At 38.1% G+C, this 18,887-nt stretch overlaps 1 protein-coding gene across 3 annotated transcripts; it reads left to right on the top strand.

The window, feature by feature from the left end:
• The first annotated feature begins 327 nt into the window (after positions 1–327).
• On the top strand, positions 328–18,446 carry LOC122312552 (endoribonuclease Dicer homolog 1). Of its 3 annotated transcripts, none has more exons than XM_043127201.1 (21): positions 328–873; positions 1,002–2,214; positions 2,316–2,429; positions 6,736–6,946; positions 7,121–7,515; positions 7,895–8,126; positions 8,939–9,126; positions 9,217–9,339; positions 9,443–9,603; positions 9,865–10,098; positions 10,218–10,368; positions 10,451–10,633; positions 14,012–14,173; positions 14,245–14,340; positions 14,439–15,067; positions 15,392–15,492; positions 15,573–15,772; positions 16,186–17,106; positions 17,283–17,447; positions 17,571–17,944; positions 18,052–18,446. In XM_043127201.1, exons 2-21 carry the CDS (start codon positions 1,030–1,032, stop codon positions 18,227–18,229), a joined length of 6,003 nt encoding a protein of 2,000 aa, XP_042983135.1. In that variant the 5' UTR covers positions 328–873; positions 1,002–1,029; the 3' UTR covers positions 18,230–18,446. The 3 variants fall into 3 exon arrangements, with proteins under 3 accessions (XP_042983135.1, XP_042983132.1, XP_042983137.1); XM_043127198.1 differs by having other exon boundaries at positions 329–873; positions 996–2,214; XM_043127203.1 differs by having other exon boundaries at positions 330–873; positions 996–2,214; positions 8,954–9,126.
• The last annotated feature ends 441 nt before the right edge of the window (positions 18,447–18,887 follow it).

The raw sequence follows: 18,887 nt of genomic DNA, 5'->3' as shown, positions 1-18,887 counted from the left end.
CTAATATAAATTATAAAACAATAAATATTTCAGTATATTTATATTATATTAACAAATAAAATAATTAAAATATCACGTTAAAAAAAATTGTAACAGTGCCATCCGACAGTCCGTCCACTCGCAGATCCACAGAGAAGCGTCAAACGAATCGTGACGCAACGTGGCGCTAATTGATTGGCGGTACAGAACCTGCGTTTGAATTCCGCTGTCTGCGGTGGAAGTTTACAGAAGTAACCCTTGGAACCAGTTAAGGGCAACTAGTGGAGTGAGAACACGTCGGTTCGTTGTACAAAACAAGACGACTTTAAACTCCTGGGCTTCTGTTCCGTTCCAAGTTCCAACCATTTCTGCTTTTTAATTTGTCATTTTTAACCCTAAAAAAAGGGCTATTTATTGTGGGTCTTCTGTATGCCGATTGCTCTCTCGGTGGGCATCAACCAGAGGGAAACAGCCGCAGCGGCAGCAGCAGAAGCAAATACTCTCCAGAGAAGGGAAGAAAGGAAAAAAGATAAAAAATAAAAAATAAAAAAACAGAGATAAAAGAAAAGGCAGGCAAAGGCACGCACGCGTGAGAAGAGAGGATCATAAGAGCAAAAAGGAGTGAAGAAAAAAGGAGAGCAGAATAGGAGGAGTAGATAGACCGTGGAATCTAAAAGAATCACACACAAAGTCTGTGGTTTAGGGTTGTTGTTGTTGCTGCTGCTGTTGTTGTACTTTGTTCGGTTGTTTCTCTTTAACCCTCGACCCTTTTCTTTTGTCGTGCTTCGTACGGTCTATCCACCCCCTTCTCTCTGCTCTCTCTCTCCGCACCAGATAGATGCTTTGATTCGCCTGCCTTTCAGCTTCACCTGTTCTCAAACAGCATTTCTTCTGGTTCTGTTCATGATTTTTTTATTTTATTTTTGATTTTGTCTTTAGGGTTCATTCTTTTTATAGATATTGAATATTGATTGCCGAGTGTTTGTGCCTCTTATTGTTACTATTTTTCTTTATAGATATAGGTATATAGTTACACACAATCATAGTGTAATGGAGAATGAGGCTAAGGTCTCCGGAAACAGTGGGGGTGAGCTGACACGTGCGTCATCCGCCGACGATATGAGGCCCTCTTACTGGCTGGATGCCTGTGAGGACATTACCTACGATCTTGTCGATTTTGACTCTTGTACTGTTCCCGATTCTGTGGATAACATTTCCAATCAGGATGGCCTTGTTAGCGATTTCTTCGGTGGAATTGATCACATACTTGAGAGTATCAAGAATGGTGGCGGCCTCCCTCTCCTTCCAATTGCTGAAACTAATTCCTCTGGCAATGGAAATTGCACTGCTGGGGAGGATGGATGTTTCCAGAATGGGCAGTCCCGGGACTTCAAGATGCAAGCTGAGGACCCATTTTTGCAGTCCGACGGAACCCAGAAGGAAACTACGGAAAATAAAGTACTGGTGGCGGCTGAGGGTTGCGGTAATGGGAGTGATGCTTGCAAGCGTTATCAAGGCGATAATGGGAATAGTGTATTGGATATGAATGGAGAGCGGAGATTGGCTCATTACTCGAGCGAAGATGGGGTGCCAAAGCTTGAACGTAGGGGTACTGAGGGGTCTAGGGAGCGGGGTATGGATATGGAAGAAAGGGGTAGTAAAAGGGCTAGGCTTGGTAACTACAATAGTGAAAGGTGTCATTTGAGCAGAGGGCAGTATCACTCCAAGGATAGGGAAAGGGGTTCTGGTAGGAAGAGGCCGCGAGATTGGGAAGAGATTGATAGGAGGGATAGGGATATTGTTAGGAGGAGAGAACATTACAGTTGTAAGCGGAGGGATGGGAGAGAGAGAGATTGTAGGGATAGGGAACCGAAGGGCTATTGGGAGAGGGACAGGTCGGCGTCTAGTGAGATGGTTTTTCGATTAGGTACTTGGGAAGCTGACCGCCATAAAGAGGCAAAGGTGGCCAATGACAAAAACCAGGAATGCAATGGAAGGGCAGAGAGGAAATCTGAAGAACCTAAAGAAAAGATTCCTCAAGAGAAAGCCCGACAATATCAATTGGATGTTCTTGAACAGGCAAAGAAGAAAAATACAATTGCTTTTCTTGAAACGGGGGCTGGAAAGACACTCATTGCTGTGCTTCTCATTAAAAGTGTTTCCGATGATTTGCAACGGGAGAATAAGAAAATGCTTGCTGTTTTCTTAGTTCCTAAAGTGCCACTAGTTTATCAGGTAGTCTACTTTGGAGACTGATGTTATGTTTAGTTTACTATGATGATGTCTTTTCATTACATAATTAGCTGACGTCATTGCTATGTTTGGTCTGGTTTCAGCAAGCAGAAGTTATTCGTGAACGAACTGGCTACCAAGTGGGGCATTATTGTGGTGAAATGGGTCAAGACTTCTGGGATGCGCGAAGATGGCAGCGTGAGTTCGAAACAAAGCAGGTATTTTTTGAAGTTTGGGATTTGGTTAAGATATTACTCACATTTACATTGTTCACTGATCGCAAAAAATTATTCACAATTACCATTATGTTTCAAAGAGCTCACTATTTATACTCTGTATAGCATTAGTTATCAATTTATTAATTTTTTAGCTGGTTACTCATGTTTTTGCTACTTGAGCAATGGCTTGAGTAAGTTTTAGCTTCAATTATTGAAAGGCAGCATGTCATTTGATTTCTAGCCTCCTATGGTGTTTTTTAAATAAGTATTTTGGAAACCCTGTCTTCTAGAGGTAATGATCTTGCAAAAGGAATCTTTGCCAGATGTAGAGAACGCATAGCAGTTTTGCTATTTAAGAAAACTAGAAAAGCTTGCACACATGTAAAGAGATCAGTTATTGATTAAGTAATTTTGCTTTAGATGCCTATAGACTTATTTGTTGGGAGGCAAATTCCTTTCGTCACCACATCTAAGATACATTAATGGACTTGTTATGCTGTAACACTCTCTTCCCCTTAGGGACGGGATGCAGTGTATCATTTTAGCCCCGTTTGGGTGGTGAAAGTGTTTCATCTCATCTCATCATTACAACTTACCCAAATTCCCATACAAAATATAACAAACAATTCAACTTTTTCAAATCCCAAAACAATAATAATATTCTAATAACATTTTATTCAATTTTCAACTTTCATTTCAACTCACTATCCAAATGGCACCTAAACCAATGGACAAACTAATCTTCATTAATAAAATTGAAAAGGAAACATAAAAAAAACTTCCACTGTGAGCTCATTACTGAGTCTTTTACTATGAAAATAGCATACATTTGATTAAAATCATTTTACTTACAAAAAAGAAAAACGATGAAAATATTGTGCACTAAACTCTACTATAAAGTTGGCTTTTAACCTTGCACACATGTCATAAAATTTCCTTTGTCATTTAATTTCTTAAATGGCCCACAAAAGGTATGTCCCATGGGGTTGGTGATCATAAGGAGCTCAACACAATCCTTGTGGCCAAACGAGTAGAGTTGCATGTAGGATTTGGACATCACCGATAAATCATGGTTTACTTGAGTGAGGCCAATTTTGATAGACTATGATGGCTGCCCCTGCCCTTAAACCTCGGTACCATATAGACCATATATGATGGATACTTTAAAATTTAAAGAGTCTGAAACACTTTGTATTCCTTTCTACACTTAGTGTTCTTTTCTCTATATTTAATCTTTTCTCTGTATATGTTTCAATTTCCTAATCTTGGGCGTCTCTTAGGAAAATGATATTCCATTGAGAAGAGCCACTAGATAGATCCATGAGCTCTACTACTGAAGATCTTCATGCAATGCTGAAGCTTGCAACATAGAAATTGTTGATTAAACTTTGACACGCGACACATATCATGTAAAGTACATAAAAGGGCCTTTGAAAAAAGATTTATTAAGTTACAGCATGTTAATAACCTGAAGACTTTTTTAAGAATATGATAACATCAGTTACATCGCTCCTTAAGTGAACTCTACAGACTTCACTGAACAATATAGCAATCCTATTCATAAACGATCAACCACTCAATACTATTTTCCAGCATTGTGCATCCTAAGCATGGCTTCTAACACCGACAGATTTGATTTCTCCCCATTAAGACACTCAAAGATGCTTGCTCTAAAAAGTACTTGCATCCTTGAATGATCAAGCTTTACATGCGTTCTAACTTTTTTTTTTTTTTTTTTTTGTTTTGGGGGGGGGGGGGGGACTAAGAATTTAGTAAGAAACAATAAGGAAAGCTATCTGGAAGCATTTAGGAAACAAATAATGAAGATAATTGCTGCTCATGCTTAATATGAATCTCGATGGTGAAGCTGTAAACTGTACACCATTTTACTTTTTGCCTTTATTTGAACTGAATGCACATCAAATTTATCTAAGATGTATGATTAATATCCTCTGTCTTCAAGTATAATCTTAATCAAACTTTGTCTTCAAAGAAAGACTAAGCCATATGTGGGCTTGTACTCCAAAAGTTAGTCAATGTTATAATTGAAGCCCCGAACTATTATAAACAATGTTCACGAAAACAGGTGTGCTTAAGCGCAAACTTCATCTAGAGCCTAAGCACAAAGTGCAAAGCACAAGTGAGCACTTGGGTGAAGTTAAGCACACATTTTTAAAGATGAAGTAAACAAAAATGTCCATAAAATACAATTAAAGAAAAAAGCAAAGCCTGTTAACTCAATTTATTAGAGTGTTATGCAACATGAGTCAAGTAGTGAACTAATTACATATCATTTAAACATAAAATTTTATATAATTCTATTGTGATTTACTAAATATGCACATCTATGATATTTGATAGCCTAAATCGAATTAAAGTACATGGTTCAATCAAAGTATACGAAAAAATCCATGATAAAAAAGCATGTAACGTTTGGTAAGGGAAGTGAAAAAATTTATTATTAATATTTAAGAGTTTATTCTTGAAGACTTTATTAATTTGGGCTGTTGTTATATATTGTAATGGTCTTAGCTTTCATGATTTCCTCGTATCCTTTTCTAGTTCCTAACTAGGTGTATTTTCTTGTATATTTCTTGTGTACTGGGCTATGTCTATTTCAATATTAATAAAATATATTCTTATTTATAAAAAAGGGATGCGCAAATGTAAATGTGCTTTGCTTTTGGTAAGGGAGTCACTTCGGCCTGGGTGCTTTGTGCTCAAGCGCACCTTTATGAATATCGTGGCAAGAACTCTCTCTCAAGCAATGTGACATCTTATTTACTTTCTATTTTCAATATTGGGTATTAAAATTTACCCCTGTAAATACTTGATGCCCTCCTTTGGCTATCCCATCATAGGCGGCATGGCTCAAGTCCCACACTTTGGGTTGAGATTGTTGTTGATACCATTTGTTTCATGACTCCAAAAAGATTAGTCAAGCTTACAATTGAAGCCCTAATTTCTCCATCCTACACAATGTGGGTCCCATTCACTTTGAACAACATCCTCAGTCAGGAAAAAAAAACATCCTCACAGTCAGGAAAAAAAGGAAAGTGATCTGAGAATAATCTCAGAAGCCTCATTTGAGTCAAATATGTGCACTGGGTTACCTCCAAAATTAGTTTATAAATATATTAAATATTGCAAATGTCCCTAGAACTTGAATTTAATCGAGATAGCGAATCATATGCTCAAATTGGTGACTAGAGACAATAGTACCTAACCTTGAATTAAGAGAAAATTATAGGGATTTTATTGAAGGTAAATTTAATCTTGTTCCCCTTTTTCATTCAATGAATTCCCCCTGGAGGTGGTAAGATATAAGGTTGGACTTGAGGGAATTGGGAAATCAAGTGTAATATGGCGTTTCTTGCTCTCTCATATATACGTCTTGTGTACTCGTGCTATACCTTTTTGATCATAAACAAATTTTAAGCTATCAAAAAGTAATCTGGTGTTCAAGTATCAAACATATAAACTCTTATTTCCCAGCACTATATGTTGTAGGTTCATTGTCATGTATATTTTCCATGGTTTCTGCTGTGGCTATTTTCAGTATTCAAACATGATCTAACTTAATCATCACTTTACCATCTCTAAAGTTACACTCAGATCTGGTGTTGAAAATAAGCTTGTAGGTGATCATAATGTGGTAGCTATTCTGTTTTGGCATTTCTCTTGTACATTTTTGGAGGTACTAAAGTTGCTTCTTTCCAGGTTTTCTTTTGTTATTTTACATAAATAGTTATGAACATACTAATAAAACTAGTAATAAAATTGGGTGGTTGATGATCTTACGATCTAAACCCAACTATTGTTTTGATTGTCTGTTTTTTTTTTTTTTTTTTTCAAATACATAAGTTTGAATTTGTAATTTTTTGGTAGAAAAGAAATCACATGTGGCAAGACTAGAGATTAAATGTAATATGGAAATATTAATGGAGAAATCATTCCTCATTGGAGGATTTGTGGTGGGTGCAGTCCTTCCAAAGCAGCACTTCTTAATCTGCTGTGCATCGCCTTCTGACCTAGCAATGTAATTGTCTGCAAAATTAGCTTCATCAGCATTACAATACACATTCACATGTTTTAATTTTAATGCTTTACCACAAGTATTGTGTCTTTTCCTTTTCGTAATGAAATTTTGTTACGAAATAATTCTTTTACCACAAGCATATTATTATTGCTGTGATTAAGTGGTTACTGTATCCAAAGCAGAAGGTTCAATGTGAGTATGATTGACTCTCTTATTATTATTGGCTTACTATACACCAAATTAGTCATTTGCTTATTCTCACTGTAGGTTTTAGTGATGACAGCTCAAATTCTGTTGAACATTCTGAGGCACAGCATAATAAAAATGGAAGCAATTAATCTTCTCATTCTTGACGAGTGCCATCATGCAGTGAAGAAACATCCATATTCCTTAGTGATGTCTGAGTTCTATCACACAACGGCAAAGGATAAGAGACCATCGGTATTTGGAATGACCGCTTCACCAGTTAATTTAAAGGGTAATTTTTCTGTGTGACGATAATATTCTTATTTGCTATTATTTATGATTCTCTCTTCAAGCTATTAATTTGCTTTTAAGGATCATCTGTCAATCTAGTTTCATATGTAGCCAATTTCCTTTTTATTACACGTACTCCACTGCATGTTGCTGCTTATGATTATGCTTTGTTCAGGGGTTTCCAGTCAAGTAGATTGTGCAATAAAGATTCGTAATCTTGAAAGTAAACTAGATTCCATAGTGTGTACCATTAAAGATCGTAGGGAGCTGGAGAAACATGTGCCAACACCCTCAGAAGTTGTGGTGGAGTATGACAAAGCTGCCAGCTTATGGTCCCTTCATGAGCAGATAAAACAAATGGAAGCTGAAGTGGAAGAAGCTGCAAAATCAAGCTCTAGAAGAAGTAAATGGCAATTCATGGGAGCTAGAGATGCCGGGGCCAAGGAGGAGCTGCGCCAAGTCTATGGTGTATCTGAAAGAACAGAAAGTGATGGGGCTGCTAATTTGATCCAAAAGTTGAGGGCTATAAATTATGCGCTTGGTGAACTGGGTCAGTGGTGCGCTTGTAAGGTACGTTTTATTAGAATTGTTAAGGATATAATATAAATAATTAAATGTTATATCAATAAACTTTCTTATTACTTATAAAAAAAATAAAATTAAATGTACCTATCTATTTACATCAGCTTATGCTTTTGGGACAAACAATGATTTCATGTGGTGTCAGAGCAAAGGTCTTGAGTTCAAACATTATTAATTAAATATTCTACATGTTGGATCTACTTATTGAGAGAGTCTGGCCCGGGGATGATGTTGAGGATATAATATAAATAATTAAATCTACATCTCATCAGGTTAAGCTTTTAGGACAAGTAATGATTTCACAAGAAATATAATGGGATGAGTTGTGTTTCCCTTGGTCATGAATATTATATCTGTTCTTTTGCAGGTTGCACAATCTTTTCTGACTGCTTTACAAAATGATGAGAGGGCAAACTACCAGCTTGATGTCAAGTTTCAAGAATCCTACCTCAACAAGGTTGTATCTCTCTTACAGTGCCAGTTATCTGAGGGGGCTGTTTCTGAAAAGGATACAAAAGTTGCTCACTCGGAAAGCGATGTGGCTCATGATGGGATTGATGCTGATGACATTGAGGAAGGAGAGCTTCCTGACAGTCATGGTGAGTCTGGTTGTTGACTCTTGTTGGTACTTTGGATAGACATTCTAGATGTTGAACAGCTCTGTATTTATCAAAAAAAAAAAAAAAAAAAAGATGTTGAACGGCTCTGCTGATACCAACATATCCAGCATATGTTGAGTGATTCTGAACCCCCTCCCACAAAAAAAAAAAAAAAGAAAAAGAAAAAAAGAAAAAGAGAAAATATATGTACTTTTGTATAGGGCATGCTTTTTATTGTATAGTTACTGAAAAATCATTGATAAAAACAGATGGCATAGCCCAAGTACATGATGGGCTTGTATAAGAGATACCTAATTAGACATGGAAAATATACAAGGAAATCATGGAAACTTAATCCATTAAAGTCTATAACAATTGCCCAAAAGGAACAGAGTAATTTTTTCTTTTTTGAAAGTATTGAGGAATAAAACTTTAAGTTCATCCATTGTTTGTTCGCTGTCTTCAAAATTTCTATTATTTCCATTCCCTCTGTATGCACCTATAGTAAACAGATTTGGGGATGGGGATTATGGCTAAAATATGGCAATACTGAATACCCAATTATTGTTGTTAAATTGCTACATATTCTGTTAAGGAAATTTATTTGGTGGTTATTATATTGACAGTGAACATTGAAGGTGACCTTTACCCCATTTAGTGAACTTTAAATGTATGTCCAGTTCTCCTCCTGACTGACCCATGTCAACCATTAGCAAGCATTATTGAGTTAGGCCTCATTATTTTTTTCTTGATCCCATGAGTTTGAGAATTTTCAGATGTTTATAATGGTAAATATTGAAATTTCTTCCAAGCTGGTGTATTTGCAGTGGTATCTGGTGGGGAGCATGTGGATGTGATAATAGGAGCTGCTGTTGCTGATGGAAAAGTGACACCAAAAGTGCAGTCATTGATTAAAATACTTCTCAAGTATCAGAACACAGAAGATTTTCGGGCAATCATTTTTGTTGAGCGAGTTGTATCTGCTTTAGTTCTTCCTAAGGTTGATATGTTAATACACAGTTGTCTGTGCTTATTGATTCAATTTTTCATGTTCCTCACTGTATATTGTCATATACTGCCAAGCATGCAGGTCTTTGCAGAGCTTCCATCTCTAAGCTTTATTAAATGTGCAAGCTTGATAGGTCACAATAATAGTCACGAAATGCGCACATGCCAAATGCAGGACACAATTTCCAAATTCCGGGATGGTCGTGTATGTTGAGTTTCATGCTTGCTTACTTATTTACAAAAATAGGTGAAATTATTTCATGATTATAGGTTCTCACATATCATGAAATCTTGTACTTATTTTCTAGGTGACATTGTTAGTTGCCACAAGTGTTGCTGAGGAAGGCCTAGATATTCGCCAATGTAATGTTGTTATTCGCTTTGACCTTGCAAAAACTGTCTTGGCATACATTCAGTCTAGGGGCCGTGCTAGGAAGCCTGGGTCTGATTATATTCTGATGGTTGAGAGGTACTTATTTGGCTGTTTTTCCAATGTCAGCATAGTCGAGTAATATATATATAAATGTGTGTATGCGCGCGTGTTTGTATGTATGTATGTTTATATATTGTAGTGGGTTTAAAAAAATTCACTTGTGTGTTTACTCTTTTTGATATTATACACTTGGGTTTGTGTTGGACCTAGTTCAATGTTGGTTTTATCTGGTGATCAGTCTATGATCTTTTAAATGTTAGTGGATTTGAAAGCTCAAGTTTTTGTATTCTCTCTTAGGGGAAATTTGTCACATGAAGCATTCTTAAGGAATGCCAGGAATAGTGAAGAGACCTTGCGGAAAGAGGCAATAGAGAGAACTGACCTTAGTCATCTCAAAGACATTTCCAGATTAATTTCAGTGGATACATCTCCAGGAACAGTTTACCAGGTTGAGTCAACTGGTGCTGTTGTAAGCTTAAATTCTGCGGTTGGACTCATCCATTTCTACTGCTCTCAACTACCCAGTGACAGGTGTTCTGTTTATCACTGATTTTACTGATATTACATACTACTATATACCTGGAATCTGGAAGTTTAGAGTTGTTAGTAACTCCAAATTTTCACTCAATTTCCTTGTATATGTTGTCCAGGTATTCAATACTTCGTCCTGAGTTTATTATGGAGCAGCATGAAAGGTCAGGAGGTCCTACTGAATATTCATGCAAGCTCCAACTGCCCTGTAATGCACCATTTGAGAAACTTGAGGGTCCTGTCTGCAGTTCAATACGCCTTGCACAGCAGGCATGTTATCACTTTGCTACAACGATGTTAGCTTCCATGATTCATTTCATAATGATGGTTTAGTATCTCCTTATTGTTGCAGGCTGTTTGTTTGGCTGCTTGCAAGAAGCTACATGAGATGGGAGCATTTACTGACATGCTCTTGCCAGACAAGGGAAGTGGGGAAGAAAGAGAAAAAGTTGATCAGAATGATGAAGGAGATCCACTCCCTGGGACTGCCAGGCATAGAGAGTTCTATCCTGAAGGAGTGGCTGATATTCTTAAGGTTAGTTATTTCTGCATTGTTACATGGCTGACATTCTAAAGGAATGCTTAGATGGATATGTTTGTGGCTTAGATGGATATGTTTGTGGCTTAATAATTCTTCATTGTAATGGAACTGCAGCCCTGCCCTTTTCTTTTTACCATATAAAAACCCTTAATTGTACCACTGCATTCTACTAATTGAGAAAAAGGAAGTAAACATAAAAATAAACTTTAGCCTTGTGGTTAGGATGATTAGATCCTTGCTATAACCTTTTCTATCTTAACCCCTAGGAGTTGGCTCAAGTGGTAAAAAGCTTGGTCTTGGTGGTATGTTCCCTCAGGTCTAAGGTTCAAATCCTTTTGGGTGCAAACAATTCCTAGGAGCTATCGGACTGGGGGAATTTCCCCTTGAATTAACCGTGGTGCACTTGCGGAAAACTCAGTGCCGACTGCTTGTGCATCCCTAGGATTAGTCAGGACTCTGTTCTCGGATACACCCGGTGCTAATTAAAAAAAACCTTCTCTATCTTAGAATTTTAATTCAATGCCATGGTAAGATTTTATTTCTCCTGTTTTCCATGTCGTCTTGGCCTTCAAAGTGGCAGTTCATTTACATTTCACATGTAGTTGGTTGGAGGGTAACCTATTAGCTTTGGTTTAGAATTTGTCATGTTAATGGAAACATGATAGCCACTTAATGGATATGTGCATGCTTCATCCAACTTTTATGTTTCCAATATTAACGGGAAAACTAATTTCTTATTTAGAGGAATGCTAGAAGCTATCCCTTGCCTTTGGTGCTGGCAGTTCTTTAAGAAAAATTCAGGGATGAAAAAATAAAAATTGATTTTTACTATGTGCAGTTTAACATTTCTGCAGCAGCCGAGATAAAATTTTCAGCTTTTGAATGCCTTGTTTGTAGATATTTCTGGAAACAGAACCACTTCTAAGTGGTAGGGCTGTTATATGAAGTAGAGCAGCCCTCCTATCAACTGCTGCCATGTCAGAAATCACACAATAATTTCAATACTCAATCACACAGAAGAGATCATTTGCAAGACACGGATTTCACCCACGAGCCCCTCCCTTGCATCTTTTCTTTTTCCCTCTTCCACTGATCACAGATCCACCATCCATTTGCACTGGTTTCACCTCCTCGAACTGCAATTATTAATAAAAATCCCTTCACTCGTGAGCTACCTGAACTGCAAAACCCCTTTCCCCTGCGAAACCCTTTTCCCCTATGAAACCCCTTCCCCAGTACTTTAAACACTGACTTTCGTCAAACAGTTAGGAAACTTAAACAAGTTTCATAAAAAAAACATTGGCCGAAGTATTCAAACACTGACTTTTGTATTTATACACACAATGTAAACAAGCCATATGTATTCAAAGACCAAAGAGAACATTTCTGTATAGATATAAAAAATCGAAAGCTAATGCAGAGGCAAGGAAACGTTCTGGGTCAAAAGCAAAGTCAAGAAACTCAAAAATCGAGTTTCTGCGAGGGATGGCCATGCATGTGAGAGTTGCCCACCATCGTTCGCCTCTTTCGTATAGTTTCTGGAACCTTCCAATTGATATAGCTTCTTTCTCCTTCTTTCGCAATTTTTCTATTTACAATCAAAATTCGATGGATGGGTATAGTCTGTGGACCCTTCCAATCGGTATTGCAATACCCTTGAACTCCTTCAAACCGGTCAAGCTTCGTTGTGGAAGATGAACGATGGCACAGGAGGGAGGGCTGTGATGAGTTGTTGATCAGGTTTAGATAAATGCACAGTATATAAAATAGAAAACTTGCGTCGAGGGCTGTTATTGGAGGGCTGTTGATTGAATAAAAACAGCTGGACCGGTTTGAAGGATTTCTCTTCTAGGAAAATTCTATACACCATTTTACCATTTCACTTTCATTCTACTGTGTAAGATATGGCTCATTTATCAACATTGGATGAAAGTGGGATAGGAGTGCGGTGTATAACATTACTCATATTTCTATACCTTGTCGTTTAGAAGAGTCAGATTGCATATGATTAAATGTGGCATTTTGCCTATTCTTTTATTAATGTACCTTCTTACTTTTCTCAAGAAAAAAATATGATTAAAGAAGGGAGTTTTGTATACAATATAAAGAAGGGAAGATGAGGAAAAAGTATGTGATAATTGACATATATATAACTTGGAAATATATAGGGGAAAATACACTTTGTGCCCTCCAACATACAGATGCGTTACACTTCCAAACCACCAAAATTGACACATTGCACTCTCAAACTATGAAAAGTTGTGAGGTGCACCTTCTGTTGAGATCCAACTGTTAAGATTGTCATATCTATATATATATATAACGCATTTTGGTTGGAAGGTGGAACGTAGATTTTATCCAAATATCTTACTGAAAACATTTGCATTTCAAAGCTTATTTTTATTGTACGATCTTGTGTTTCCTCAAAACTTAGTTGCATCTCATTAGCTTTACACATAAATTATTATTGTTATAAGTTTCTTGTTTGGGGTGGAGGTTGGGGGATGAAGAATGAGGAAGCATGTTATTGCTCTATGTTTTAACAGTCTTAATTTTCTAACTGTAAACTTGAATACCTGTGATGCTTGAGCTAGGGGTTGGCTCAAGTGGTAAGGAATTTGGTTTTGGGGGTATGCTCCCTCCATGTCTAAGGTTTGAACCTTGGATGCAATTTATTTCTGAGGGCCACATCCCAACGGTAAAAAGCTGTGTAATGTGGTCGTGTTACTCGGGTCTAGGGCTTAACGGGGTAAAAGACATGTTGTGTTTGCACAGTCCCTGGAGTTCCTCTTCGTAAAATATCTATGATGCTGGACAAACTAGCATTTTATAGCTTAAATTCAATGTGTTCTCTTTTTATGTAAATAGAAGATTGAGAAAATCTCTTCCTATTTTCTTGGAGAAAAATATTGTTGAAGATTTGTAAGAGGGAGAGAGAGGGTGATAGGTAGCCTCTGGTATACTTTATGGGATGTGATATGACAACCTGAATTTTAAAAGCATTTATGGTTGATCTGTTGAAACTGCAAAGATGCTTTAACTCAATTTCATTGCAAATATACAGTTTGCAATGGATTATAATACATTATGTGGTTCAATACGTTTGAGGAAATTGTGCTTCTGTTGGACAAATTGCCTTCTGCATGCATATTCATATAGCAACAACTATGTTTGACCTGGACATATGGGGTTTACACATGCACTAGGTTGGGGTTACACTTAATTGGTTGGTTGTGTGGACAGAGTTTCTCCTCATCTCCACCCCTTCCCCCAACACACACACACACACACACACACACACAAAAATCGTCTTTGAGGTTTTAAAATGTCGGATATTTTTAAATGCATACTTAATGCTTTCTGGCCTTTCAGGGACAATGGATTTTATCTGGAAGGGATGTTTGTGACTACTCAACGTTGCTTCATCTTTATGTGTATTCTGTTAAATGTGTAAATATTGGCTCTTCGAAAGATCCGTTCTTGACTCAAGTTTTAGATTTTGCCGTACTTTTCGGCAATGAGCTGGATGCAGAGGTATTTTATTTTTGTGTGTCATTTGTACGGTAAATCCATTTATATTCACCAACCAAATTTGCTGTAATTAGGTGTTATCGATGTCGATGGATCTGTTTATCGCTCGAACCATGAGTACAAAAGCATCTCTTACCTTCAGGGGGTCAATAGATATCACTGAAAGTCAGGTTGATTGATTGATACCAATTGAGTATGTTTTTCTTAACCTTTCTGATTTTTTACATTGTCTGCCACTGATGCTATTCCTACTTTGAGTTGTTTGCAGTTGGCATCCCTTAAGAGTTTTCATGTAAGATTAATGAGCATTGTACTGGATGTGGATGTTGAACCTTCCACTACTCCTTGGGATCCTGCTAAGGCATATTTGTTTGTCCCCGTGGTTGGCGATAAGAATGTAGATCCTATGAGAGAAATTGACTGGGATCTGATTGAAAAAATTATTAATACAGATGCATGGAATAATCCCCTTCAGAGAGCTCGACCAGATGTTTATCTTGGCACAAATGAGAGAACACTTGGTGGTGACAGAAGGGAGTATGGGTTTGGGAAATTGCGTAATGGGATGGCTTTTGGACAGAAATCCCATCCCACCTATGGAATCAGAGGAGCCGTGGCAAAGTTTGATGTTGTGAAAGCTTCTGGATTGGTTCCTGGCCGGGATGCCAGGGATTTGCAAACGCATGTGGATTTGACCAGAGGAAAATTGATGATGGCTGATACTTGTATGAGTGCAGAAGATTTGGTAGGGAGAATTGTTACAGCCGTTCACTCGGGAAAGAGGTTTTATGTGGACTCAATACACTATGATATGACTGCAGAGAATTCTTTCCCAAGGAAAGAAGGCTATCTTGGTCCTTTGGAGTACAGCTCATATGCTGATTACTACAAGCAGAAGTAAGCCAAATATTTAAATCTCAAATAGTCTGCCCTCTTTTTGTTTCTTTCATCTTGTTTTTATGATTTTCCAAAAACACTAATTTACCAATCAACTAGCCACATTGCACCTCAGATGTTGTGCCTGAAGAAAAAGAAAGCTATCCTAATCTGTGAAGGATATAATTGGCTATTGTCAGTACCAAATGTGGGGGGCATTATTAATCAGCGTTACACGCATTTCTCATTAAGAATGGTTATGAATCCTTACAGATTGGAGAAGCTTTCTTTTTTCTTCTCGCACAACAGAAAGGTGCATTTGGCTATTGGGTCTTCTTGAAATAGGTATGGAGTTGAATTAATCTATAAGCAACAACCCTTAATAAGAGGGCGTGGTGTCTCATATTGCAAGAATCTATTGTCTCCTCGGTTTGAGCACAAGGAAGGTAGGCTCTCCTTTGCTGCCCTTGGGCTGCTAAATATTTTTGTGAATCCTTGAGCTAATGAGCATGTTATATCTGTGTAGCACATGAAGGTGAAGCTGAAGAAAATCTTGACAAAACATACTATGTGTTCCTCCCTCCTGAGCTGTGCTTGGTACACCCACTTCCTGGATCACTTGTTCGTGGTGCCCAGAGATTGCCCTCTATAATGAGGAGGGTTGAAAGCATGCTGCTTGCGATACAACTTAAAGATATTATAAACTATCCTGTCCCCGTTTCGAAGGTATTTTCTGATCTCAGGTGTTTGAATTATTAACTAGCTTCTTGGAAAGCCATTCGGGGTAACTCTCTGATCGCCTCAATTGGGAAGATGGTTCCAATATGTATATGGTAGTGTATTTGGAGGGTGAGGAATGAAAGAAGTTTTGAAGATCAAGTGCGGTCAATGGATGAGCTTAGAATTCTATTTTTCAATACTTCATCCCATTGGTTGATTGTAATTGATTATCATGGCATGTCTTTTCATGAGTTCCTTGTATCTCTAAACTAGCATGCTTAGGTGTTGCTCTTATATGTCTCGTATGCTTGGACTCTTGCCTATTCTTTTGATCAATAAATTTTGCTTGCCGATCCCACAAAAAAAAAAAAAAAAAAAAAAAAAGTTAAACTGAATCACTTCACTTTCTATTTCTTCAGATCTTGGAAGCCTTGACTGCTGCTTCATGCCAGGAGACTTTTTGTTATGAAAGAGCAGAGCTTCTGGGAGATGCTTACCTAAAGTGGGTTGTTAGTCGATTTCTTTTTCTTAAATACCCCCAGAAACACGAGGGTCAGCTTACGAGGATGAGGCAGCAAATGGTGAGTAACATGGTTTTATATCAGTATGCATTGAGTAAAGGGCTTCAGTCATATATCCAAGCAGATCGCTTTGCTCCATCCCGATGGGCTGCTCCTGGGGTTTTGCCTGTCTTTGATGAGGATGCCAAGGATGGAGAAACATCCTTATTTGATCAGGACAGATCGCTTGCTGAAAGTCAGCGTGGGATGGGTCGATGTATTGATGCATACGAGGATGATGAAATGGAAGATGGTGAGCTTGAGAGTGACTCTAGTTCATATAGAGTCCTCTCCAGCAAGACTCTTGCAGATGTTGTCGAAGCACTTATTGGAGTTTATTATGTTGAAGGTGGGAAGAATGCTGCTAATCATCTAATGAAATGGATTGGCATTCAGGTAGAGTTCGATGCTGATGAGATAGCCTGCATGACAAGGCCATCAAATGTTCCTGAAAGCATACTCAGAAGTGTCAACTTTGAGACCTTAGAAGGTGCTCTGAACATTAAGTTCAAAGACAGGGGCCTGTTAGTGGAAGCTATTACTCATGCTTCCCGACCATCTTCTGGAGTATCCTGCTATCAGCGTCTGGAATTTGTTGGTGACGCTGTCTTGGATCATCTGATAACAAGGCATTTGTTTTTCACATACACAGATCTGCCCCCCGGGAGGTTGACTGACCTGCGAGCTGCGGCTGTAAACAATGAAAATTTTGCACGTGTTGCAGTTAAACATAATCTGCATGTGCACCTTCGTCATGGGTCAAGTGCGCTCGAAAAGCAGGTTTTCTATTGTCTTTTCCCCTTGAAATTGGTTCTTTTCATTCTAACTGGAAAGGACCTGCATAGTCTGGCCACAAGCTTCTGAACCTAAAGCCCCACTTTTTCCTTGGACTTTATCTAAAGCTAGTTAGTTTGCTTGTAATCTGCATGACCCTGTCTCTGGTTTCTGTTTTGCAGATTCGGGACTTTGTAAAAGAAGTTCAAGATGAGTTATTGAAACCAGGATTCAACTCTTTTGGTTTGGGTGACTGTAAAGCTCCAAAAGTTCTTGGTGACATTGTAGAATCCATTGCTGGGGCCATTTTTCTTGACGGTGGGCGTGATACCACTGTTGTTTGGAAGGTTATATTTAGTGAAGGGACCTAGTTTCCTGTCTTGCTTTCCCCTTTTTCATCCTTTCCTCTTGGTATTGAATGTTAAGCACTGGTATGAGAAATCTAATATTTGCAAACCTTATGACTCCAGGTGTTTCAACCCCTCTTGCATCCAATGGTAACCCCAGAGACACTCCCAATGCATCCTGTGCGTGAGCTTCAAGAAAGGTGCCAACAACAGGCTGAGGGCTTGGAATACAAAGCAAGTCGAAGTGGCAATTTGGCTACTGTTGAAGTCTTTATTGATGGTGTGCAGGTAGGAATTGCTCAGAATCCACAAAAGAAGATGGCACAGAAACTAGCTGCCAGAAACGCACTTGCTGCTTTGAAAGAGAAGGAAACTGCTGAAGCCAAGGAGAAATCTGATGAAAATGGGAAGAAAAAGAAGAATGGGAACCAAACATTTACGAGACAAACATTGAACGATATCTGCTTGCGAAGAAACTGGCCCATGCCATTCTATCGGTAAAGAAACCATAAGATGTTTTTGGTGCTTTTGCCAATGCTTAAAGATGCATAGTAAACGTGAATTTAAATTGCTGATCGAGAATTCTTGTTACTTGCATTTTTAGGTGTGTGAACGAGGGTGGCCCTGCACATGCAAAGCGGTTCACATTTTCTGTACGTGTAAATACCACTGATAGAGGATGGACAGATGAATGTGTAGGAGAGCCTATGCCGAGCGTCAAAAAGGCCAAGGATTCTGCTGCCGTTCTTCTCTTGGAACTCATAAATAAGTTGTACTCCTGATGGAAATGAGTATTGGTGTTTTCAACCCCATTTTTGCAGTGGAAACATCTTGCCAGACCTTTGATTTTTGACCGAGGGCTGGTTGTACTTCACGTAACATTGTCTGTCTTTATTGAATTGATACATTCAAATATTACAATTCTCGATTTTATGAATGATAATTGTAAACTAGTGCCTGCCTAAGATTAAATGAGAAAGTCATGAACATTGAATGGAACTGTCTTTCGATTTTCAAGTTTTACTTTTGCCGTAGAAAATGTGAGCTCAGTTCCTGTGGCTACCAATGCCTTGGCACTCACATTGGGCTTTTGCGCCATCTCTCTATTTTAACCATTTACTTTCCAAAACCTCGGATATTATCTATAACTTTTAGAAAAAACTTAAATCATCTCTCTCAAAAATTGCAAATTTTTTAAAATCCATCATAGGACTTTGAAAGCTAAAGATAAAATTGGGTTTGTAAATGGGTCAATTGTTCGAACTAATTTGACAAATCCTTAGTAGATGTGGGAATCATGCAACAAAATGGTTTCCTCTTGGATAATCAGTTCTGTTTTAAGGTAAGGGTGGAGTCAAGGACGTGTCTCACATGACAGTCTGCAATTGTCTACCAAAAATCGTCAAGGAGGCTAGTGGAGCTTCACCTGAAAACATTCTG

Source organism: Carya illinoinensis, chromosome 1, assembly GCF_018687715.1.
Source record: "Carya illinoinensis cultivar Pawnee chromosome 1, C.illinoinensisPawnee_v1, whole genome shotgun sequence".
NCBI lineage: Eukaryota > Viridiplantae > Streptophyta > Magnoliopsida > Fagales > Juglandaceae > Carya > Carya illinoinensis.
This window is presented reverse-complemented; position numbering and strand designations above follow the sequence as displayed.